At 42.5% G+C, this 26,309-nt stretch overlaps 1 protein-coding gene across 3 annotated transcripts; it reads left to right on the plus strand.

The window, feature by feature from the left end:
* The first annotated feature begins 463 nt into the window (after positions 1 to 463).
* On the plus strand, positions 464 to 25,754 carry CSDE1 (cold shock domain containing E1). Of its 3 annotated transcripts, none has more exons than XR_015184001.1 (21): positions 464 to 547; positions 4,094 to 4,543; positions 9,719 to 9,917; positions 10,606 to 10,715; positions 11,063 to 11,155; positions 11,692 to 11,789; positions 11,953 to 12,034; positions 12,372 to 12,500; positions 12,661 to 12,786; positions 13,644 to 13,856; positions 17,546 to 17,686; positions 17,773 to 17,931; positions 18,531 to 18,638; positions 19,493 to 19,668; positions 20,059 to 20,171; positions 20,885 to 21,004; positions 21,238 to 21,416; positions 22,992 to 23,155; positions 24,110 to 24,242; positions 24,838 to 24,936; positions 25,305 to 25,754. XR_015184001.1 is itself a non-coding variant. In XM_086476715.1 (21 exons), exons 3-20 carry the CDS (start codon positions 9,719 to 9,721, stop codon positions 24,883 to 24,885), a joined length of 2,391 nt encoding a protein of 796 aa, XP_086332841.1. In that variant the 5' UTR covers positions 464 to 547; positions 4,094 to 4,543; the 3' UTR covers positions 24,886 to 24,906; positions 25,305 to 25,754. The 3 variants fall into 3 exon arrangements, 2 of the variants coding, with proteins under 2 accessions (XP_086332841.1, XP_086332840.1); XM_086476715.1 differs by having other exon boundaries at positions 24,838 to 24,906; XM_086476714.1 differs by lacking the exon at positions 25,305 to 25,754 and having other exon boundaries at positions 24,838 to 25,050.
* Positions 25,755 to 26,309: the final 555 nt, after the last annotated feature.

The raw sequence follows: 26,309 nt of genomic DNA on the forward strand, positions 1-26,309 counted from the left end.
CTCGAGCTTCAGGCCGGGCCGCTCTCCCCTGCCCGCGCTCCAAGCCCAGACACAAAGCCGGGCCCTCCGGTGCTTCAGCCGAGAGCGATGCCCGCCCCTCTCCCTTCCCGGAGGCGCTGCCTTTCCGCATCGGGCTTTCGGCGACACGGAGCCGGGCTCCCGGGAGCGCGGAGCCTGCCCGAACCGGCAGCGCCGCCGTTAGGCCGCGCCACAGCAGCCCAAGGGCTCCCGGCCCGCCCGGGGTCGCTCCCCGCCGTGCAGCCGCCATCTCGCCTCGCCTCGTCGCGAGGCGGGGCCGCGGCTGCGCGGGCGGCAGGGGCGGGGCGCGCGCCCTCGCCCGCACAAAAACCGCTGCGCGCAGCGACCCGCCCCCCCCTCCCCCCCCTCCTCCGCTGTCAGATGCGCATGCGCATCGTGCAGCCTCCAGGCTCCTCTCGGCGCAGGCGCGGCTCCGCCCCGGCGCTCTCGCGAGAGGCCGGGATTTATTCCTACGTGCTGTGCCGTGCTGCTCATGGCGGCGCTGGAGCGGGGGCGCTGAGCTGTTGGGGTGAGTACGGCTCGCGGCGGGCTGCGGCGGCTCCCCTCGCCGCCTGGGCGGCGCCCGTGCAAGTGAGGGGACACTGGGGCCCCCGAGGGTCGGCGCCAGAGGTAGAGGGCACCTCTGGGTCCTCCTGCCCCGTGTCTCTTGTCGCAGCGGTCTCGGCGGGGTGAAGGTGCCTGGAACCTCTCCTCGGCCGCGCGGAGTGCGGTGGCCGGCGGGCGGGAGGGCGGACGCCTGTCCCGTAGGCCGCCGCTCCTGGGGATGGAGTACTGGTGGCCGCGGCTCGCTGGGCCGTGGTGGCGTGCGCACTACAGCTCCCGGCGTCCTGCGGGCAGACGCCCTGCCGCCGGGCCTCCTGGGGGCTAGAGTTCCGCCCGGCCGCGAAGGCGGGGCCACCGCGACGATAGAACTCGCTTTCCCGGCGCGCTGCGCGGCCTAGTGGGCTGCGGGGCTTGCTGGGGCCTGCAGGCCGGCAGGCGCCAGGCCTGCCCGGGGCGGCGCCGAGGGGACTACGGGTCCCGGCAGGCCTCGGGCGGGGCCGCGGCGCTGGGACTCCTGGGGACGGGATTGCGCGGCCGCCGCGGAGGGGCGGCGGCGGACGGCGGCTCCCGGCGTGCCGCGCGCGCAGCCCCGCCCGGCGCAGAGGCTAGGCCCCCATCCCTTTGTGTGCGGGGGAGCGGCCGCCATCGCCCCCCTTTGTGTGCGGGGAGGGCGGCGGAGCGGCCACTCCCTGCGCCGCGCCCGCCCTTCTCCCAGGCCGGGGAGCGGCGGCACCCGGCGCGGCCCTCTTTCCGGCCTTTGCGCCGTCATAGCGTAGGCCGCGGCCGGCTGCTGGCCGCCCCCCGCGCACGGAGCCCCCGCTCGGCGCGCTGCGGGCTGGGGCGCCTGGCACCGCCCCCCGGCGCGCCGCGGCTCCGCTCCGCGGCCACCATCTTGCTGCAGCGCAGAGAACAGGCCGTCGGGAGGGCCGCGCCGCAGGCCCCTCCGGAAGGCCCGCGGGGAGGCTCTCGGTCTGCTCCGGCTTTCTGTTGTTCGCGTTAATAGCGAGCGTAGGGCTCTTCCCCGATTGCAGACGCGTTAAAAGAACGGATTTTTTGTTTTATGCCGGGTTTTTTTTTGATGGTTCTATACGTATATGTGCATTTACAGATGTCCTTGGAAGTGCTTTTAACTTTTTTTTCCTCATAGATGTATTGTTTTGACATAAAAGTGGCTTCACTGACCTAGTGAATGTCGGTTGCTGATCTCGTGGCTGTCATGTATTGGTTGGGGTGCTCAAGAGCTAGAGTTCAGTGCCGCTTTCCAATGTTCAGCTGAAAAGAGATGGAATAGCTTTATCTCCAAGTAGCTAGCGGCTGTGTTGTGCGTGCATACTGAAAATACAAAATTTTATCTTTATTAAATTTGATCTTGGTCATGTAAGAAGAGGCGGCTATTTGTAGAAGACACATTCTAACACAGTTAAATGCGTGTTTTTTCAGTTACCTCTTTTTGTGAAGAAAATGGGAAACAAAGCAGTGTTTGTGATCCAGCTGTTTTGGCCGGCAGCCTGTGTAGGTGGTTTCTACCTGTGAACAGCTTTATGTGACCTGCTGTCACTTAGCAAAATCTGCACCTGAAAGACTGAGAACAGGACTTGTACAGCTCTTCCATGTTTTTGCATTAATCCTTTCAGCTGTAAATATATAAATACAGAACCCAGTGTGACTTGGGGGCTGGGCAGCTGCTTAGGGTGTTTACCATTTGGAGGAGTATTTATAGTGGCTGAATTGAAAAGTAAAGAATTTGAGGCAGACACACAAAGATTTACTTTTTTTTAACCTTAGTTATGCTTAGTTGACAACCCCATTTTTTGAAGTGACTTCAGTGTAGTAGACCAATCTTGTTATCGAATGAACTGTCATTTAAGGGAAAAGCTTATGCTTTATACCATTACCTGACAAAATTAGCTTTAGCCGTCTTTGGGCAGAAGAGATGTTTTGATTATTCTATGAAAAAGTAATATATTCTATGCACAGGAAAAAAGAGAACTGTAATATGATACAGGTTATAGCTCTAGTAGAGCTCTAATAGTATTAGTCTAATTAGATGAGAGGGAAGTACGTGAATAAGAGTCCCTGTGCAGTTCCTGTGATAGGGTGTATGCCTCCTTCATTTCTCCTGAACTTGGTTGGGAGGATGCTTATTTGAGATCTGAAATGCTGTCCAAAAAATAGTGATGTCTTGAAAGAGGTTGTGGTAATGGTTGCCTGAATCTATTATGGAGATATGCGTAAAGTCTAGTGATGCTCTTAGTTTTGCAATAGCTTTCTGTCTTCTAATTTATATTTTTTTATAATTGAATCTTTCACTGCAAATCCTTCATACCGGGTACTGGTTTGTAATGCCCTCATCCAGTTTCTTAGCTGGTCTCATTCATGTATGTGTAATGGTCTGACAAGAAAACTTATTTCAGTTGCAAGCTTTTCAGAGTGGTTGCTAAAGAAAGATGCTTCATCTGAAGAGAGGTCGTTGATGTACAAACTTCTCTGAAAACTGGATGATGAGTTTGCATACAGCCGTCACATGCTTTTGGGGTTTAGTGTTCTTATTTGTAATAGCAGACCGCAGTATGCGTTTCTGCTGTGATGACAGTTAAATGTCTTTGCAATCATGTTTCATTCACTTAAGTTGACTGAAGTTCATGGAAGGGAGTCCACAGCTCCATGTAAATCGTGAAATTTACTTTCTTGCTTCAGTGGAGAAATAGGCTTTGTCCATATTTTTACTCATTTGATGTGGGACCTGTGGAATGACTTGGGGAAGAGTTGTGCTCTGATGCTTCATACCTTTAGATTGCTGCATAACGTGCCAGTTTATCCATAGATTCACAGCTGTGTTGCTGCTTAGTGGCTTTTTCCACAAAAATCTTTTCCCCCTTTTTTTCCTGTATCTACTGAGTAAGCAACAAATTCAAATCAAAACTTGATTTAATTTCTTTAAAAAGGAAAAAGAAAAGTTCTGTTTCTATAAGGTTTCATTTTTATGTGGTAGGTGGCAGTTTGTCTAAACAAAGTGGTGCTGGAAAAGTTTAGGAGGGAATTATCTAGTTAGTGTTGCAGAGAGGCTTCTCTGTCATGTTATCTACACAAATATTGTCGATATGTGAACATTTTGCAAGCTGTTTTAAGGAGTCCAGAGAATGGCTCTGCAATTATTTTACATGCTATGAGACAGGACCCATATAAAGTTATTGACAGGTGGACTGAGACTTGCATTAAATGATGCTGCTATTCATCAAAATGAAGTTGCTGTTTTAATTGTACGAAGTGGGACCTTTCTTGAAATGCCTGTGTTGTAAAAAGTTTAAAGTTGGAAATTCCATATCACTGGTTTGGAGGAAAACAAAACTGAAAATGGGAATGCCAAATGTATCTGTAAAACAGTCTTTCCTAGCTTGGATCAAACCTACAGTATTAAGATAGAGGAATTGCACCTGTTTGTAGGAGCACCTAGGACTGATGTGTAATTTCTTTTAAAGTGATACTTGGTGTGTGTGTCTCCTTTCTCCAGTATGAAGTGGAACAGAACAGAATTTACCACCTGAAACTGCTGCTTCAAGTTCAGATCAGGAAAAGAATATACCACATCGTAACAACTCAAGACCAAAGAAGAGGAAACTTACACTGAAGATACGAGGCTTGATCTGAAACAAGAAGTTTGTGCCTACTCAACAGCTTCAAAAGAGCACGTCCCAACGCTGCTAGTAGTCTTTGTTTTCTCCAGTGCTGTATTGAAACTGCCCAGGGCAGCAGCACTTGCATTCTCTGTTAGCTTGATAGATCACGTTCTCTTGCTGTCTTTTTTTATTTCTCTCTTTCTCTCTCTCTCTTTCTATCTTCTCTCCTTTTTTTTTCTTTTTTTTTTTTTTAATAATAGCAGTCTTCATTCTTAGAAACTTGTGCTGAAACAGAAGAATCGGCTAATACTACTGAAAGTGCAATATTTGAATATCACTGCGAGGTTGGTGCATGTGTTACATAAAGAGTTATATATGTATTTCTAAACTTAATGGGAAACAAGTGATCAACAGAAGGCTGTGGTTTTATTAGAGTTTTTTAGCAGTTCTTTGCTGTTACATTGGTTTAGTAGTATTATGAATTAATAGTACCTGCAAATTATTCTATTTAACGATACTTGTAACCTTAGAGAGCTGGTTATTAGTATTTCTGTCTTCTAGTAACAGTGATGTTGTGGTTCCAATCCCATTTTTTACTAATTACTTCTGTTTAGTCTTTAAATCTTGCAGTTGTGGTTTTTTTTCTTCCTCTGAGTACCAGTGGGGTTCATAGTTCTCATTCTTATAAACTGACAGGTCAGCTGTGTTAAAAATCAGCTGCTGAGAGTGAACTGTTGGCAGTGGACAGCCCAACCAGGTAGTTGTTGTGGTCCAGCGTATAACCGTTACATTATAGCTCCAAGCAAGTCTTGTTTGTACGTTAATAGGCTGTGGCCTATTAGTACAAGTTTTTTGAAGAGCAGTTTTATGACAGTACTCTTGGTGATACGTATAAATGGACGTTGTGTTTGATTTTTTGTTGTGCTCTGAAACGTTGTTTCAACAGGTGTAGGAATACAACAAGCATCTGGAAGGACTACCGGTATTATACTGTATCTTTTTCTCTACAGCAAATTTTAGTGCCACTCTGAGGAGTGTATCTCTGTTTGAACTTACGTTGTGAGGCTTTAGATGATTGATGATGAGTTCCTCGTGCTATACTGATACGCCTTGAAATTCTAACTGTTCAAATGATACTATACAATGGTAGCCTTTGAGCAAGAGATTACAGCAGTGTGGTTTATAACCCTCAGATAGGCTATTCTGAACTTGATTTTTAGGTAGATTTTTGTCATTTTCTGTATCTGATGTACCTTTAGTAATACTACCTTTAGCCTATTACTTAACATCTGTGGCAGGCTGAATGTGTGTTTATGTACTTACCTTGTATCAGAGATGTGAAGTGGCCATTTTGTAAATGGCTCACAAAAAGCATTTGTCCCACCCATTTGAGCTTTCAGAATGGGTTAATGGTCTTGCCTACTATTCTTCTAGGAAAAGATGTAATAATATATCATTTTCCCTTCCCCCAGCCACTCTACTTGCAGGACCAATTCATTTTTGAACAGTATTTCAAACTCTAGGATGGCTTAGAATCAAACAATTCAGCTGTTGCCTTCCCACAAGGGCATCTTCTTGTGTATGGAATGTCCTAGGGGTTGCCTGCCTCAAAAGATGAGGCTGTGTACATTGGTGTGGTGCTGGCAGGAACTAGTCTGTAACTCCTAGCAGCTTTGTATAGTGTTTTGTTGTTGTTAAGAGAAAATGTGGCCTTTAAACGTAATCCGCTGCATAAAGAAGGTGAACTCCTGTTTGTCCCTTGAACAGTTAGGCTGGACGTGAGGGAAAGACATCTTTGCTGGGAGAGTACCGCAGCACTGCAACTGTTAACCCAGAAGGGTAGTGGAACCTCTGCCATTAAAGGTTTTCAAGACTCAGCTAGACAAAGGCACGTCTGCTTTTGTTGTTGGCAAGAGGCCGTTGAGGAGGAGGAGGAAGATGGACTAGAGTTCTCCAGGGGTTTTTGCTGGGGGTCGTGTCTCCATTGTTTTCTGACATGTTAGTATTTTATGACTTATTTGAACATGTAAGAGTGTTCATTTATGCCAGTTATCGCAGGTTTGTAGGTATCCTGACACTTGAGGTTTTGTAATTGTAGAATAAGAGGGCAGTATTGATTAAAATTAAGAGATTGAATAACATCTTGTCTGTTATGCTGTGGCTTATCATACCACTCTAACAGACAATACTGCGTTTTTCTGTTCATTTGTCTTGTTCTAGAAGAATGCAGTTTGTTACTTAATTTTGGGATAGTATGGAGGCTATCGGTCTGAATATGGTGGCAATAAAATTTATATCTAACCTGGATGTGAACCAGCTGTTCACATAGTAGTTACATGCTTTGCTTGATATTTGTAAACTACCATGTTGTGATGTTTTCTTGCACTGATGCTATGGTTCTGCATTGATATGGGATCTTTTCATTCTTCCAGAGTTTGAGTGTCAAATGTGGCAGAACAGACACATATGTAAAGCTGATAGCAAAATTATTGTAGAATACGTTGGGCAAAGTAGAAGAGGATTAAAACAATTACAAATTAGTTGGTTCTAGGTTGCAGGTCCTCTGGAAGTTGCTTTAAGGGTGCAATGGAGGGAGACGGTCATCATCTGTAACTTTTATTTATTGTAATGGGGATCTTCAGGTGTTTGTACAACTCTGAGTTTGGTCTTACCTTTACTTTGTCCTCCTTGACAAAGGAAAACTCACAATGCATGGAAAATACAATGAGAGAGGAAACTCTCAAATGTTCCTAGAGAGTGTAAAACTCTTAACTCGTGGAGGCCCCATCCCTGGAGATGTTCAAGGTCAGGCTTGATGGGACTCTGAGCAACCTGACCTAGTTAGAGATGTCCCTGCTTATTGTAGGGGGGTTGGACTAGATGGCCTTTAGAGGTCCCTTCCAACCCCTTGCATACCGTGATTCTATGATTGTGTGCTCATGTACAAGAACTGCTGTATAGCATCTTGTATGACCAGACCTGAGACTCACAGGTTTGGACAAATGCTAATAACGATGGAGCCAAGATAAATCAATATACTAGTTAAATATTTGTACTCTGAGACCTATATACCGAGACCTCTGTCAGTTATGTGACGTTACTAATATATAATCCAGTGAACTAGAAGCTAAGTCCTTGGTTCAACTTTTTCATCCCTCCCTTTGAAGTACGAGAGGGGAAGCTGAGTAGTAAGGTAGTCCCTTCCTTGCAAGAATTTATAGTTTGTAGGAAGACTCACAGTACTGAAAGAGACTCTAATTTAGGCTTTTAGTAATTCTCTTAATACATCTTAACAGAACATACAGCCTTTGCAGCTGTTTCTGTATTGGGGGTGTATATGTGCACACCTTTGCCCCGGTGCGTTTTCCCATCGAGACTTGCAGCTTTTGTGCAACAGTTGTCGGTACAATTGTTACTTATTTTAAAAATGAAAAGAAAAATGAGATGTAAACCAAGAAAATAAGCAGTGCGTATTATAGACATTATAACAGATTTACTAGTGCACTGAATTTTTAAAGAGCTTGGCAGTGGCTAACACTGTACTTTGTAACTACTGACCAGTTCTGTAGTCCCCCAATGCTGTACTATGCTATCACAGCTGTACGAGATGGAGAACCATTATTCAGTGTCATGTCATGAGATCCTTTATTCCCCCCTCCCGTAGCTCCCCCACCTTCTCTTTATATTTTTCTTCATCTACTTCTACCACATGTGGGCCTTAAACAGAAGGGCAGTCCCCTGTATCAGAGATCGGTGGGTCAGGGCAGCAATGTCAACGTGTTTCAGTAGCATAGGAAGTCCTAGGGTTGGTTACCTTGTGAATATACTCTCACCTCTTCATATTCTTAGTATCAACAATTTTTCAGCAAATACGAAGCATTTGGCTTTTCCCAAGCAATTACGAAGTATCAGTTTGTTTTTTTCTTGAAATTTTATTAGAAGTTCTCACATTAAAACGTCACTACCTCCTGCAGAATGAAATGGGTGGAAATACCCCTTAGGTTCTGCTAAGATACCCTTTTTGCCTGAAAGTCTAATTAAATAACGTGTAAGCCATAACATGAAGATGGAAATGTTCCAGGAAAATAACGCAGCATGGGTTATGCTTAATAGTTTCACTATTAACCAGTACCAGCAGCTTTTATAGAACCATTTGGGAGTAATGGTTGAAGGCTAACTAGTTGAGAAGTTGCTGTGTACAGTGGTGTAAGGACTGATGTTTTAATTTTTCTTTTGAAGGTCAGAACACTGTCAATCCTTACCTATTGCAGTTGTTCCCAATTCTTTTTTTTTAATGTCAGTCTCACTTAACAAAAATAAAGATTTCTGCCGAAGAACTCCACAGCAAGTGTTCTTCAGTGCTCTGTGATCACTTTTAAACTGATTTCCAAACAGCGTAGTAAGACATGCTTTTAATACATCAAGTAATTCAATGTCTGTGTTAGAGTAAGAAGCGTGACTGTTTTACAAGTTGTTCAGGTGGCCTTTCTCTCCACTAAACATATCGCTGACTAATTTTTAATCTCTTCTACTTGATGCAGCAAGAAGGCAGAGAACAGATACAGTCTTACTCTGTTACCAAAATAAATACTCTGCAAACTGCAGCAAATAAAACCACTTCAATACTGTATTTTGAGATACAGATTGACTGTTTGGGGAGGGTTGCTTGAGTAGTTTTTCTTTAATTACAGTGTTTAGTGAGGTGTAACGTTTCAACTGATTTAATTGCTAACTTGTAAATGGCAGTGGTTTGCTTTAAAAATGAGACTTGCACATCAAAAAGCCAATTGGTTAGTAAAGGGACTTATGAATACTTCAAGGTTGAGTCTGTGCCTTGAAAAGATCCCCCACCCCCAAAAAAAAGAAAAAAGAAAAGTTTTCATGAATGTAAGATGATTTAACAGTTCATTACAGCTTTAACTTTTTTAGTTTAATGCTGTTTTAAAGTTTTCTCAGCCTCTAGCATTTGAGCTCCTATGCCACTGAAATGTTAGTTTAAGTTTAGTTATGCGTATTAATTCCATAACTGGGTAAAAATGTTTAAATATTTAAATCAGTTTTTTTAGTGTGAAAGATTGAACAGGCAAACTGGGGACAAACTTTGCAGGGATGTGAACCTATTCTGTTGTTTCATAAATGTTGCATTTTCCACATTACCTGTTCAATTTATAAGAGCAGATACTTTAGATATTTTCAGGCTCTGGTGTGAAAAAGTGAATGTAGGAGTACTTTGAGGTATAATACTTAAGAAAGTCAGAAGTTTGTTTTGGTCTAAGCAAGCTTTACTTTGGTGTGTTTCTGGGCTATTCTATAAATATGTTCCCTGTCGATATTTTAGGGAGTATTGTTTTACAAAAGCTTAACTGTTATACTGTTCTTACTCTATTTTAAAATTTATTACAGTTTGCTTGTTATAACAACTTCCACAAGTTGTCTTTGTGGGCATGGAGAAAGGAAACTTTGTTTCAGAGTGTTTTCTGTGTTTGTTTCCCCCCACCACCCCTGTTTCTTTTAAACAGATGAGCTTTGATCCAAACCTGCTCCACAACAATGGACACAACGGGTACCCCAATGGTACTTCGGCAGCGCTGCGTGAGACTGGGGTTATAGAAAAACTGCTGACCTCTTATGGATTCATTCAGTGTTCGGAACGGCAAGCTAGACTGTTCTTCCACTGTTCACAGTATAATGGCAACTTACAGGAGCTCAAAGTAGGAGGTAATTAGGCAACGATCAGGGCTTCTTGACTGAGGGAAGACCAGTATCTTTCACTTGCCATAGAAAATCCTTTTATCCTGTGGCATGAACAGATGCATGCTGTTGCTTCTGGTGGGCTAAAGAGATGATTGAATTAATAACTTGCCACTCCCGATGACAGACCTTTACAGCACCTAAACTTTATGCTGCTTGTATTAATATAGTTGTGGCTGCTCTGGACAAGGTGCGGTATTAGGTCAAACTTGTATAACTGAGATGGAAGCAAGCGCTTAGGCCGCGGAAGAATATACCTCGTACTCAGTATTTCTTTTTTAGAATTAGTTTGAAGGTGGCCAGTTGATTTCAGGAGGAGACTACTACTTCATGCTACTAATTAATGTGGCAGTGAAGTTTCTAAACTGTTCAATGGCATATGTTATGTTGTTTGAGCTTCAGTGTGAAGTCTGCTGTATGGTGAGCAGGGCAGGGAGAGGGGATTATTGAGGGGCAAGCCATTACAGTGGAATAGTTCATTAGCAACGTGAGTGAATAAGCAGAATAACCAGATAAATATTTGCAAATAGTGTGTCCTTCCTTGGTTACAAAAGCATCTGAGTATTACTTTGTTGTGTTCGGCGTTTAGTGATTACAAAACCAACCAACCAACCAAAACTCCGTGATGCCATTATCATGTTTGATTGTCTTGTAGACGATGTTGAGTTTGAAGTGTCTTCTGATCGCCGAACTGGAAAACCCATTGCTATTAAATTGGTGAAGATAAAACCAGAAATATTACCTGAAGAGCGAATAAATGGACAAGTTAGTGTCTCTTTTCTATATGTGCATCATTTCCATCGTTTTCTCCAGTACAGAAGGCTAGATTCATTAAGCATGCATATTAACTACGTATAATATACAGTTACACTGAAATATATTTTCATTGTTCTGGTAAAAGTTTGGAGGTTCGGTTTGAGCTCTAGCTCAGTTCTGAGGGTCAACAGGTGTTCTGTAAGACTGAAACTTTGCAGCGTGGCATTCCCTGTTGAGTTACACTAGAAGTGCATCCCTGCGCGAATAGCAGAGGCTACTGAGATTCATTTTGTGTTTAACAATGCTGCACTTGAAATGACTAGCAATGGATTTTTTTTTTTTTTTTTGACTGGTAGGTTGTGTGTGCTGTTCCTCACAATTTAGAGAGTAAATCTCCAGCTGCCCCGGGTCAGAGTCCAACAGGGAGTGTATGCTACGAACGTAATGGGGTAAAGCTTATGTATTTTACTTGAACTCTTCACTGATCCATCAGTGTGGTCTATGAGCAATAAAATCGATGCAATTTAATGTAGACAATTGACACTGCTAAGAGCTATAGTTCTGGGCCAAAAAAAAGAGCGTGCTTTGATAATTATTGTGAATGGAAATGTTAATTTGGCAGCTTGCTTGCTGATATCTATGGAGACCTTTATATAGAGCTGAATAGTTGTTTTTCTTTTTTAAAACGTAATGAAGCTAGGCTATATAATGTTCATGTATCCTTATCTTGAACTTTTAATGTTTAGAAATTGACATTTAAAGATGGCCACATACAAACCTTTCAACTTAAGTTGCTTGTTACAGACTCAGCAAAACAGCATGATGGAAAAAAGAATATTTTTGCCTGCCATGTTTGACCATTTTTTTAATTTTCTCACTAAATTAATTTATTTAATAGATATTGGTATTAAACAAAACTGTGCTAATTTGTCTTTAAAACAACTATTTTGCAAATAGAGTGATATTAGTAAATGTTAATTTACAGGAAGTATTTTACCTGACTTACACCCCGGAGGATGTTGAAGGAAATGTGCAGCTGGAAACAGGAGATAAAATAAACTTTGTAATTGATACAAATAAACAGTAAGTTGGTATTGCTTTTCTGACTTCTTACTTTGTTTTAGTAGTCAGACAGAATTCATGCCTGTTTCAAGAACTAAAATGACATTGTGAAATATAATGTTAACTTTTTTATTTAGTTTCAACTTGTTTCAAGCTTGCTCTGTTTACTTTTTTCTCCCTCTAGTACTGGTGCTGTAAGTGCTCGTAACATTATGCTATTAAAAAAGAAACAAGCCCGCTGTCAAGGAGTAGTCTGTGCCATGAAAGTAAGTGATGCTTTAGCTTTACAGTTTCATTTGAAAATGAAATGCTGTTCTGCAAAGTGATGTTATACATTTAGGGGATTAAGAGCTATGAACAGTTTGGAGCTGTGGGTGTAAACTGGGTGAAACTGTTTAAATAGCTAATCTTTGGTACGAATGTTCCTAACAAAGGAAGTCCCATTTATTTCCATTTGTATATTTCTTGTGGTCTGTTAGCTGTGTGCACTCATAAGTATGCTATACTGGTATGTCGTAGTCTTACTGTGTTTGATAGAACCTGTAGAATTTTGTCTTGGTGTGTTAAGAGAATAGCTAATTTATTACTTTGTTCTGTTCTTAGGAAGCCTTTGGATTTATTGAGAGGGGTGATGTCGTGAAGGAGATATTCTTTCACTATAGTGAATTTAAAGGTGACCTAGAAGCCTTACAGCCTGGTGATGATGTGGAGTTTACAATCAAAGACAGAAATGTAAGATGAAATCCAGTAAAAATTGAAGACAAGATCCTAGGGCATAACTGGGCAGCATGCTCTTTTGTCAAATTAACTTGTAAAAAGAAGGGGGGAGGAGGTTTACTGGAAAAAGTCTGCCTCTTCTCTGTGGGCATTTGACTGATTTTTGTGCTTTTAGGGTAAAGAAGTTGCAACAGATGTTAGACTGTTGCCTCAAGGAACTGTCATTTTTGAAGATATCAGCATTGAACATTTTGAAGGAACTGTAACCAAAGTAATTCCAAAAGTACCCAGCAAAAACCAGGTGGATTTCAGTATTTACTTCAGTTTATGTGAAATATTGTATTGATTGTATTGAATTCCAGTCAAACAGTAAAAATGTTCCTCTTTCCCTGTAACAGTCTGCTGCATAAGCATTACATCAGAGTAAGGGAGTAAGCTTAGACTTGTAACAACCATCGATAGCAGTCACAGTATGCAATTTTTCTAAAGGTTATAAAGAGCGAGAATTAGGGTAGTGGTACATTGGGGAGTATGTGTTTTCTTTAATGTTTCAAATGCTTCCTATTAAGTTTTGTGGGTTTAGGATGTATCTTTAAGGCAAAAGCATAAGGAAAATGGGAGAAAGTATTTGCTGGAATAAGCCTGATCTATGGCTTCCTGTGAACATTAACAGTTAATGAGGTTTTTGACAGAGAGTTAACTTGACCTTTGATGTTTGGCTTTGAGGAAAGTATGTACATGAGCACTTCCGTAAGGTTTTAGGTGAGTCTACATTGTTTGGGGAACGTTTGGGGTGGCGTTTTTTGTGTTTCAAACACTTAATAAGAAAGACACAGCATTTTTAGAAGTGTTGCAAGTATGGTTGTAAACTTAATTCTTGAAATAGAGTCTTAATTTCTTTGGCAATACATGCTTGGTGCTTAAAAGAAGAAAAACCTAAACCAACCAACCAAACCAAAAACCATCTTGCATTTGGCTAGGGTCAGTAAATTACAAATTGGGATTGATAGAAATGAAGCATAGTGGTATGAGTCCAGCAGGCATTTGGTGTCATCCATACTTCTGTTAGCATTAGTATTTCTGCCAACTGTTCTGTCTGCAGTTGTGCTGAGTCTTGTAGGTGAATTAACTTTTTCTGTTGGGTTTTCTGTCTGCTAGAGTGATCCGTTACCTGGCCGCATCAAAGTTGACTTTGTGATTCCTAAAGAACTTCCGTTTGGAGACAAAGATACAAAATCCAAGGTGACCTTGCTGGAAAGTGACCATGTTAGATTCAACATTTCGACAGACAGACGTGACAAACTGGAACGAGCCACCAATATTGAGGTTCTCCCCAATACTTTCCAGTTTACTAATGAAACCAGGGAAATGGCAAGTATCTATCTTTAAAACTTTTCAATTCTTGAGGGGAAATTAAAGTAAAACATGGAGGTTTGTCTTAAATGGTAACTTTATGTAAGAATCGCTAGTGTTTTCCACTACCTCTTCTGAAATCCAGTCCTCAGGTGTACACTTCAAACAAAGTGCTTAAATGGTATAAAATTCAGAATTAATGCTGTGCATCTTTCCTTTATAAAACAGTACAAGGTTAACTACCAGGTTAATGAAATAATATTAGAGAATTAGATGTTAGTTGGCCATCTGGGAGTGGATTGCTAGCTGGTTATAGCAGACTGAGAAGTAACGCAATCTTGTAACTATTTAAAAATTGAAATGCCTGAGTCTAATGGATAACTACTCATGTTCCTTAGGAAAACTGGAAGAATCTGGGGCTACTCTGGTTCAGGTAGTGAAAAGTCTTAAGAGTCAGAGGAGGTACTGTGTGTAGCTTTTGGATTTTATGGGTTTTGGCCAGTCCTTCTGTATGAGGATCCAGCAGATGGATGGTAAAGAGCTGCATTCTATCACATATGAAAAACTTTGTGGATGACAGGGTCGAAGATGGTTGTGCTAATCAAAAGAGTATCTTTCATTTCTGTAATTTAAAATGTTGAGTCTGTTCCAACTAGACTGTAAATTTGCCTTCATTTTCGATTAGAGTCCAGTTACAATGCTATCACATCAGTATGCTGTGAATTAAGGACCCTTTGCTTTAAGAAAACTGCTGAACTTTGACTTCAGCCTCTCAGTTTTTGGCACTCTATCCTATAGACTTATATTTCTACTCTACCTAGATATATTTGCCTGTCTGAATTGAGCTGTCATTGAGGTGGCAAGTATTGGCTGCTTCTAGAAAGGTTAGCTGATTTTCACAGGATCACAGAATGTTAGGGGTTGGAAAGGACCTCGAAAGATCATCTACTCCAACCCCCTGCCAAAGCAGGACCACCTAGAGTAGGTCATCCAGGAATGCGTCCAGGTGCGTTTTGAGTGTCTCCAGAGAAGGAGACTCCACAGCCTCTCCGAGCAGCCTGTTCCAGTGCTCTGTCACCCTCACAGTGAAGAACTTTTTCTTTCTGTTAATGTGGAACCTCCTGTGCTCCAGCTCATACCCTTTGCCCCTGGTCCTGTCATTGGCCATCTCCAAGAAGAGCCTGTCTCCATCCTCCTGACACTCGCCCTTTGCCTATTTATAAACATTAATGAGGTCACCCCTCAGTCTCCTCCAAGCTAAAGAGATGCGGCTCCCTCAGCCTTTCATCATAAGGGAGATATTCCACCCCCTTAATCATCTTTGTGGCTCTGTGCTGGACACTTTTTCAAGCAGTTACCTGTCCTTCTTGAACTGAGGGGCCCAGAACTGGACAACACTATTCCAGATAGTCCAGGGGTCTCACCAGGGCAGAGGAGAGGGGTAGGAGAACCTCTCTCAACCTGCTGACCACACCCCTTCTAATACACCCCAGGATGCCATCGGTTGCCTTGGCCATGAGGGCACATTGCTGGCTCATGGTCATCCTACTGCCCACCAGGACCCCCAGGTCCCTTTCCCTTACGCTATTCTCTTAACAGCTCAGTCCCCAACCTGTACTGGTCCACGGGGTTGTTCTTTCCCAGATGCAAGACTCTGCACTTGCCCTTGTTGTATTTCGTTAAATTCCTCCCTGCCCAGCTCTCCAGCCTGTCTGGGTCTCGCTGAATGGCAGCACAGCCTGCTGGGGTGTCAGCCACCCCTCCCAGTTGTGTGTCATCAGCAAACTTGCTGACAATGCACTCTGTTCCCTCATCCAGGTCATTGATGAATATATTGAATAGTACTGGTCCCAGTACCAGCCCCTGGGGGACTCCACAAGATAGAGGCCTCCAACTAGACTCTGTCCCATTGACCACAACTCTCTGATTCTTTCCTTCAACCAGTTCACAATCCACCTCAGTACCCGGTCATCCAGACCACACTTCCTCAGTTTAGCTGCGAGGATGCTGTGGGAGATGGTGTCAGATGCTTTACTGAAATCAAGGTAAACCACATCCACTGTCTATCCACCTGGTTATGTCTTCATAAAAGGCTATCAGGTTGGTCAAACATGACTTCCCCTTGGTGAAGCCATATTGACTGCTCCTAATGACCCTCTTATCCTTGATATGCCTAGAAACAGTGCTGAGGATAAGTTGTTCCATCACCTTTCCAGGGATGGAGGTGAGGCTGACCAGTCTGTAATTACCCGGGTCCTCCTTCTTGCCCTTTTTGAAGACTGGAGTGACATTTGCTTTCCTCCAGTCCTCAGGAACCTCACCTGTTCCCCAGGACTTACCAAAGATGATGGAGAGTGGTCTAGCAATGACTTCTGCCAGCTCCCTCAGCACTCATGGGTGCATCCCATCAGGGCCCATGGATTTATATATGTCCAGCTTGATTAACTGATCTCTAACCCAGTCCTCATCAACCAAGTCAAACTCCTTCTTTATCCTGACTTCCTCTGGGGCCTCAGGGGTCTGGGGCTCCTGAGGACAGGCTCCAGCAGTATAGATAGAGGCAAAGAAGGCATTCAGTAGCTCTGACTTGTTTGTATCCTCTGTCAGCAGGGCACCCGCCTCATTCAACAGTGGGGCTGCGTTGCCTCTGGTATTAGTTTTGTCTGCAATGTATTTGAAGAAGCCCTTTCTGTTGTCCTTGACCTCCCTTGCAAGGCTTAACTCCAAGGAGGCCTTAGCTTTCCTAGTTGCCTCCCTACGTTTTCTGAGGGAGTGAAAGCTATATAAAAGAAGAATGGTCCTAAAGGTGGGAAGTATGTTTGCGCTGTCATTCAAATCCTGTAAATCTTCCCTGAGACTTGCTAAAGGCTCTGCAGTAACTGGGTTGAACTGAGTATGTTTATGGATTCTGTCTTGCTCAATACCTCTGTTGTGATCTGGTACTAGTTCTTCGTAACTTGAGTAATGAACTCTTTCAGCAACTTTATGGAGCCTCTTTATTTTTTAAGTTTTTAACAGAGGTCAGAGTGAGAAATGGATTTTTTTTTTTTTTTGACAGTTGATAGGGCACCGTATATTCTGTTTATCGTTCAGCATTCCATTTCTAGTGGTTATCAGGAGGGCTGCTAAAATATTATGTAGCATGCTTACCATAATATACACCCATGGGTATGACAGTCTTGTTTTAACAAACTTCTTTGTAAGAAGGCTTTTAATTTCTTCATTTGTGTTTGGAAATCTGTTGATTTTTCTCTTAAACTTCCCTCTTACCACTGATTTTACTTCCTGTTTATATAGTTTCTTGTATGTTTCATGTGCTCCTGTTTGTATGTGTTATATACTTGCATAGATGATGCACACATTTGTAGAGCTACCCTCTTTAAGATTGTGTTCTCTGTGTAGTAGTAATGTCAAGCTCTTGAATAGTAGCCCTTCTTGGTAATGGCTTAAATTAATCTCCACTTCACTTCTTCATAAGAAATTAAGTTGAGAAACTAGATAAGTGTGCCTTGTTTGCATTTCAGGTTGACTGTAGCCATTAGCACTACAGCTTGCAAGGAAGCATATGGCATAAACAAAGAAGTGTTTTCATAGGATTCAGGCCTTGTGTTCAGATTACTACATACTTCACAGACAGATGTGGAGTACCTGCAGACAGATGTTGCATACTATTAGTAAAACTAAACTGTCTGTTTGACTATTCTCAGGGTGTGATTGCAGCAATGAGAGATGGCTTTGGATTCATTAAGTGTGTGGATCGGGATGCTCGTATGTTCTTTCACTTCAGTGAAATTATGGATGGAAATCAACTCCATATTTCTGATGAAGTAGAGTTTACTGTTGTTCCTGTGAGTAAGACTAACACTGTTATAAAATCTTAGTTTTTGAAGAAATTATGTGAAGTGTCTAAAATCCTATCCGTCTTGTTTTTCAGGATATGTTATCTGCCCAAAGAAATCATGCTATAAGGATTAAAAAACTTCCAAAGGGCACGGTTTCTTTCCACACCCAATCAGATCACCGTTTTGTGGGCACTATAGACAAAGAAGCCACTCCAGCCAAAGCCACTAGCCCAAATAAAGGCAAAGAGAAGGTAATGCTGCTCTTCTACTTGTGAAGTCCCTATTCTGTGTTCCTGGCTTTGCAGGCTGAGGCTGCTTCCTTAGCATCTGTGCTTCAGCTTGCACAGAAGCACTGTTTATCCTGTATAAATGTGAAGTACATTAATAGTAATGACAGCAGTCAGCAAAAACTAACTTGTGTGAAACAAGATAATAAAAGCATCGGTGATGATGATGTTGAGGATAATTTCCAGGAACTTGATGGGAAATTTCTTTCTACCTCCTACTACATAAGGTGCTAGATAGTATTGGTTAAATTCAAGTTTTTACAGCTAGAGGAGAACCTCTGGGTTTTTGTCACGCTGTTTTAAACAATGTCAGAATACTTAAACTTCCAATAAATACTTACCAGAAGAGGTGGTAATTCTTTCTTTCCTTTAAAAATATTGTCTAGCATCGTTTAAAGCTTCTTACTCAGAGCTGATTGCTTTTTTGTGGTTTTTTCACCAGTTACTGAGCAGTAACTGTAAAACCACTGTGTCTCAAATGAACAGTGCTTGAATTGTATGTAGTAAACTTGTTTGCTCGCAAATAAGACACTCATTGCTGAATTCTGATGTCTTGTTTTTAGGAAGCTGAGGATGGAATAATTGTTTATGATGACTGTGGAGTAAAACTGACCATTCCTTACCAGGCCAAGGATGTGGAAGGATCTGCTAATCCCCAAATAGGAGATAAGGCAATATAACTAAGTATACCATTGGGAAATATTTTTCTGTGCGTTGTGAGATGTGAGCTTCTCTTTGCCTTAAGGGTTACTGGATTTGTTCTCCTTCTCGAACAAATGAAGGACAAGGCATCTGCATAATGTTACCCATTTCTTCTGTCCTCGGTTTGAGTGGCTTTATCTTCCGTATAACTAAGAAAAAAAAATCCTAAAACCTGATGATGCATATGTGAAAGTAGTTTCTTACAATGTAAATGATGCCTTTTAAACAAGGAATTCTTGTCATTAGGACAGCGGACTCTGCTTGTGAATAATCAAGAGGAAATGAGCATAGAGATTGAGATGGATGTTAAAGAGGGAGAACATACCCTTATGAGAAATTAGTCTGGAAGACAATGGAAAGGGAGAAAGAGCTTGGAGATCCAGAAGAGCAGCCTAAAAAAGCTGTCAGTGTTCAGGACCCATGCTAGGAAGGCACTGATTGTTGTTTTTAAAAATCTGAATCAAATGAACGAAGCTAGGTACACGCTTGCTGTGAGCCACTGGTGATAAGTGTAGTGAAAGGAGGCGAATCACATAAAGATTCTCATCTTTAGTGGGTGAAAGAAGTGGAGTGCTAGAGGCTGGCTTGCCTTGCTGATACCGCTGGTGTGACTGCTGCTCTTTGGAATGTAGTAAATGTCAGTGACTGACAGATGTTTCTGGGAGAGTAGTGGCTAGGAAATTACTGTCCTGGAGAGCCTAGGTATTGATTAGAGCTGCACAGCTTTGAAATGAGTTGTTTTGGGGTCTTTTTGTTGGTGGTGGTCTTGGTTTGTTTAGGTTTTTTTTTTTCTATCTAGTATTGATACATGCCTCTTCAACAGGTTGAGTTCTGTGTTTGTGAAGTGAAGAGAACTGGTCTGCAAACGGCTGTTTCTGTCAGAATGCTGGGACGCAACTACAGCTCTAAGAGGCTTTTGGGATATGTGGCAGCCCTGAAAGATAACTTTGGATTTATTGAAACAGCCAATCATGATAAGGAGATCTTTTTCCACTACAGGTGAACGACAGTTTTCTGTTATTATTATTTATTTGTTTGTTGGGGGGACAGGGAGGGGTGTTTGTTTTCTTGGGGGAGAGGTGAACTTTTGTAGAATTGACTGTTAAACCCATTTGGACTTCACACGCACATGTGTGTGTGTGTATGTGTGTGTATATATATGTGTGTTTATGTATGCTTAGGTGTGTCATTCTATGCCTCTGAATCCCAGCCCAAGAAATACAGTTGTATTGTGTATTTGAAACGCTTTACTTTCTTGAATGAGGATTTCTTGAAAACATGAGGTGCTGAGCTAGTTAAATAGTTTCTGATCAACTTATGTAAATGTTGAGTGAGCATCACCGTTACCATGTGACTAAAGGAAAATTGTATGTAATGCTGTTCCTGTAGTGAATACTGTGGTGATATTGATAGCCTGGAACTTGGAGACACTGTTGAATACAGCTTGTCAAAAGGCAAAGGAAACAAAGTTAGTGCGGAAAAGGTGAACAAAACACATGCAGGTAAGACTGTACCTGGTATTTTCTGCTTACAAGGCTCTTGGCAGGTGCTGATGGATAAAGCTCATTAATAATTTATTTACAGCTGGACCTTAGACCAAACAGACCATACTTAATGTGGTGGTCGTTGGTTTCCTGAAAGCTGTTGCCTGTGTTTCCAGAGGACAGACAAGTGCAGACCAACAGTCCTGTAGACAATGGCAACTCTTTGGGCCTTTACTGTACTTGGTCCTGTTGAGCTGGAGGGTTATAAGGAGAGGCCTAGTGGCAGAACCAGCCGAATCAGTAATTGCACTAGTTGTGCTGTACCTCACAGGAGGAATGCAGATGGGGAATTAAGGACTTGGGGGCAAAAAATGCATACTTAAAAGCTTATTGAATGACTGAAGTGAGCAGGGAATGGGAATGCAGTGGAAGAGAGGTAAAATACTTCGATTTGCTTTTGAAGTTCCATGCCTCTAGTTTCATGAGAAACTAATCTTTTTCTTCTTCCATCTTTGAGATTTTGGTGTGATCTTGATTAGAAAAGCTATCATTACTTATATACTATAAAAGCTGTGTTAAAGCTGTTCCAGTTTTACTGCGTGATAGAGTGCACTGCCTTAGGTGTCTTGCAGTGCAAATTACTGGCTCCTGGTCAGTCTGAACCACTTGTTAATTCTCCTTAAAAATAAAGTATAACTGGAACATCTTGTTCTTCCACTGTTTCTTGTCAGTGAATGGTATCACGGAAGAAGCTGATCCAACTGTTTACTCTGGTAAAGTAATTCGTCCTTTGAGGAGTGTAGATCCCACACAAACTGAATACCAGGGCATGATTGAAGTCATGGAGGATGGTAAGATTTGTTGCTTTTAAAGTATAAGCGTTCCTTTCACAAATGCACAAGAAGCATAGAAGTTTAATAAGCTGTAAGTAGAGGTGTTGAGGGTTATATTCACACTGCGGACTATGTTTGTACTACTAAGCTGTCAGTAAAAGTAGCATTTCTAATATTGGCATTAAATTCTGAATGCCCTCGGGTAGGAAAGGATGCCTCTCAATTTTGTAGTGTACTTCTTTCTCCTGTAGGTGAGATGAAAGGAGAGGTCTATCCATTTGGAATTGTTGGAATGGCAAACAAAGGTGACTGTCTGCAAAAGGGAGAGACAGTAAAGTTTCAGCTCTGTGTTCTTGGTCAAAATGGGCAGACAATGGCTGTTAACATCACACCATTCCGCAGAGCCACAGTGGAATGCGTGAAAGATCAGGTGAGTGACCAATGCTGTGAAGACAAGATACATGTTAATAGGAAAGAGCTGCCTGACTTGGCATGGAGCAGATGAGAACAGAGTTCAGCACTTGAACCAGGAAGCTTGTTGTGCACAAATGGATTGCTTTGTACCCTGGTTCTAGGGAAGCAAGTTTGTGTAACCCAAGTGTACTGGTTTATGCAGGCCTGTGTAACGTGACTTTACTAAAGGTGAACTCAGTACTTGGTTTGGTGCTGTTAGTCAGTACTCCTGGGCAGCAGTTGTGCTGTGGTTGATTCTGAAGACCTGTTTTTGAGGTGCACTAGAAATAGATCCAACCAGTATCTGCTGAACGGGGCTTTTGAAAAGCTGTTTAAAAAAAGGAACAAAACTGCACATACTCCCCTTCTAGAATAAGCTGCTTTGCTATGTTAATCAGTCAATGATTACAGTCCCCCTGAAATCCAAAGGCTGATCGTTGCCTGCCGTGGTTTAACCCCAGCTGGCAACGAAGCACCACACAGCGCTCGTTCACTCCCTCCCCATCCCCCAGTGAGATGGGGGAGGGAATCAGAAGTGTCGAAGTAAGAAGACGCAGGGCTTGAGATAAGAACAGTTTAATAATTGAAATAAAATAATAATAATAAATTGAAATTAAAAGGAAAATAACAGAGAGAAAATAATACCCAAGAACAACAAGTGATGCAAATGAAAAACAGTTGTTCACCACGAACCGACCAGTGCCCAGCCTGTTCCCGAGCAGTGTTCCCTGGCCAGCTTTCCTGCTAGTTTATATACTGCGCATGATGTCATACGGTATGGAATATTCCTTCGGCTCCTTTGGGTCAGCTGTCCTGGCTGTGTCTCTTCCAAGCTGCTTGTGCATGACCCAGCCTCCTGGCTGCCAGGGCAGCATGAGAAGCTGAAGAAAGGTCCTTGACTCAGTGCAAGCAGTGCTCAGCAACAACTAAAAGATCAGTGCGTTACCAGCCTTATCCTCATCCTGAATCCAAAGCACAGCACTGTACCAGCTACTAGGAAGAAAAAATCCCAGCTGAAACCAGGACATTGCCCTAGTTAGTCACATCTTGGAATGATTAGAAAATTAAGTGTTGTGAATGCTTTGTATTTTCGTAGTATTTTGCACCACTAAGCTGTAGTCATTTATGAAGAGGCTAGATGAGTTTTGCTGGTGTATACATGAGTAGAACGGAAAATGGAAGTGACTGACTTCTTATACCAGTGACTGACAAAAAACTGGAGTGGTTTCTACTGTGTAACTTTTAATGTGGACTCTTAGAAAAGAACGTGCAGCAGTGTTCTGCCAGGACTTCGGCAGTTTTCAGAACTCGTTCTATAGAATTCAGGGTTCAAATGTGACTTTACAAACGCAAGAAGCGTACCTAAGAATTCCAGAAATAATGTTTCCAGACAGAATGTTCTGTTCAGTGTAGAAATTTTGTTTCCACTTCTATGAGGCACTTCAGAGTTGTTGTGTTTTTTCTAGAAGTAGTTAAACTGCAATAATGAGTAAGTCATTGCACCTGTTGGATCAAGAGGAAAGAAATAACCTTGTCATGTGTTGGTTTTCAGTTTGGTTTCATTAACTATGAAGTGGGTGACAGCAAAAAGCTCTTCTTCCATGTCAAAGAAGTTCAGGATGGTGTGGAGCTACAGGCTGGGGATGAAGTGGAGTTCTCAGTAATCCTGAACCAGCGCACAGGAAAATGCAGTGCCTGTAATGTGTGGCGTGTCTGGTGAGGATCTGGAATTCAAGTGATTTAATCTGGCACAGTGTCTCCATCATAGCAGTGGAGTGCGTGCTGCTTCTAAACTGAGCTAGCTGGCCCTAGAATGGGACCTCTGAATTTCAGCTGGCTTCAGTGGGAGCCTCTGACACGAGAACTGCTGGCACTTGTAGGGTGTCCAGTACAGTGCAGCAGCAGACCTCTCAGCTTTTCTTAATTACAGATAGCCTGGTCGTTCTTTAATCTCTTCTTGAGAAGCTCCTCCCGTAGCAGGAACTTCGATACAGCCTTCTAAGTAGAAGTTAATGAATGATAAGAGAACTGATGGTATTACGATTTAGTTGCTGGCCTCTCTGACCAGCATAAGACATAGTGCCTCCACCTGATTCCTGAAGACCAACTTCTGCTTTCAAATGGAAAACCAATGTTAGGCACTCTCTTCTTTTTGGCCTGTCATTTCTTAAGGGTGGTGGGTATTTGTTTTTGTTTTTTTGCTTTTGAACTACTTACACATTTTGAAGAAAATGCACCAGTTTGGTTTTGCTTAGGCTTGAAATGGTACTTCTATAGCTGCAGGAAGCTAACATTTGATTTTTTTTCTCTAAAAGCTGTCTGTTACCATCTTCAGAGGTGTTAATGCTATGCCATTACACACTGGCAACTCTTCAGTTTCTTATTGTTGCAGTTAAAGGGAACATAAATACAGGAAATACTACCTATGTGTGCATGAGAGTAAATGCAACACCTCTGCTCACTAAAGAATGCCCTTTTGAGCTACTGGTGTTTGAGTCCTGTAGTTAAAGTCGTGGTTTTGAGGCAGACATACGTGGTGTCATCGGGAAGGTCCGCTTTCACACAAGACACATCATGCTAATGGCTTAATGGGGGGAGTGACTATAAATTAGGTGGCTTACACTGTCTCTGGGAAGTCATCAGTGCTCTGTATGGTTGACTCTGTTACAGTGAAGGCGCCAAGGCTGTTGCTGCTCCACGTCCCGATAGACTTGTTAATCGCTTAAAGAGCATTAATCTGGATGATGCCAATGCTCCTCGTCTAACAGTTCTTCGTCAGCCTAGGGGACCGGATAACTCAAAGGTAGGCAAGAGAAAAGGCGAGCTCATAGGATAACAGCAGTTTGTGTTTTCACTTGGGTAACGTGACGCTGCTTCCTCTGTTGGAAGCCTGGACTGTTTGAAACGTAGTGTCCGGTCTGTTCCGTAGCGAGCTAGTCACCTGCTGTGGGAGATCAGATTATTTTTGTGCGAGGTCAGGGGGGCTGTATCCTGGGTCACTGATGTATGCTGTGGTTTCAGAAGAGCGCACATTATAGAAGCAACCAATTGCTGCTTGTGTTCTAGGCAGTCATGGCTATCTTGGTTAGTTTTTTGTTCTATGAACCTCCTGTTTCACTGCTCAGAGATGTACGTGAAATCCCTTTACCTAAACTTAAACTTGGCTTTCACATAACGTTCTGCCACCGCCTGATAAGCAGAAGGGTTATAGTGTCTGGAATCTGCCAAGCACTGGGACTACAGAGATGAACCCACAGAACCTGTTTTGTTACTGTCTCTGTTTCTGGAGGCGAACGTGGCTAATTAGAAACGTGCTGATGCTGTACTTGGTTGGAACAGAACAGGTTTGCTTTAAAGCATGATGCTGGACGTAAAAGTTTGTTTTCCTTTCCTTGCAGGGATTTGGTGCAGAGAGAAAGATCCGTCAAGCTGGTGTTATAGACTGATCCACAAAACCCATACCTGATGTACGACTGAGTGTTGGGGGCTGGTGAAGGGTATTGAATATCTCCCTGTTCATCCCTTCCTCCAAATTTAAGAAGCTATTACACCAGTTTTAACACCTTCTCATGTTATGTTTAAAATAAATTTATGAAACCGTTTTAAAATTATGCACAGTTGCATTCTGGAGAACTTAAGGTGGCGCCTTATAGTATCACATTTTAGAAGCTTGTTTTGAATGGTGCATTTAACGCAACTGGTAACTGCAAATCTACATTGCCTATGTGAGTAAACATTATAGACAGCTCTACTCTGGTAGACCTTATGGAATTCTGCACTACAGTTACCTTATGCTTTACCTTTGTTCTTTTGGCCAAGGTATTACTATGCCTTAGTGCTCAATTGTGTTATGTTTTTCCTTCAGAGTGGAAGTGGAAGGCTCGCTTTGGCTCACTCTGCTCAAATTCAGAGGACCACACGAGGGTGGATTAAGTTCAACTTGACCTAAGATCCATATGAGCGTTCAGATAACTTGCGTTGATGGCCGAACGTGACAATGTTTTCAGGTTTCATTTAACCGGAGTCCTTTAGCTAGCAAAGCTGTTAGAGCTCAATGAAAGTCTCTTTCCAGGGTAGACTTATTTTTGTAGCATTCTGAAACACGTGCAGTGCAGAATTTCATAAGGCTGAGGTGTGCCATCGGTGTGGTAACTTAAATATATTTAAAACAATGCACAAATCTGCTGCTGCTTAGAACACTGCAGCTTCTAAACCCAGTTTCTTTTACTGATTTAAATTTAAAAAGAAAGAAGTTGTGCCTGAAGTGAATACATTTTTCTTTTTTTTTTTTTTTTTTTTTTTTTTTTTTTTTTTTTTTGCAGCCGGCACCCAGTGTACTGTAAAAGAATAAATACTTAGGCTTTCCATAGCTGTATTGAGACTTTCATCAAGGTGAAATAGTTGATGTCTGTGTGCTTTTTTTTTTCCCCCCTTCCCCTGCCCCCTTCCCCTCCATTTCCCCAGTCACACTTTATCAAGCAAGAAAACTGAATGATTGGTCTAAGTATTACTTTAACCAAAAAGATCAGGAGTTACTTTCTTTGAATAGAGGGCAGTACTGTGGTTTTTTGTTTGTTTTTTTTTTTTTTTCATGTTACCTCTATTCTCAATTTAGGGTTTTCTTCTCTGGGAGATGCATTATCTTTGTAAAACAAACATTGCTTTCTCCAATTTTTTCTGTTAATGGCAAAGAATGGAAATAGAATAAAGTTTTACTGATTTTGAAAAAACCCTCCCGCCTGGCCCGCGTCTTCTTCGCGGGGGCGTTCTGCTGCGCCGGCGTCACGGGGCCGGAAGCAGCGGTGGCGCGGCGGGCGCTTCCGGCGACGGGTGATGACGGCGTGCCGGGGCCGGAAGCCGGAAGGCGCGG

This window comes from Leptosomus discolor, chromosome 21 (genome assembly GCF_034619465.1).
Source record: "Leptosomus discolor isolate bLepDis1 chromosome 21, bLepDis1.hap2, whole genome shotgun sequence".
Lineage (NCBI taxonomy): Eukaryota > Metazoa > Chordata > Aves > Leptosomiformes > Leptosomidae > Leptosomus > Leptosomus discolor.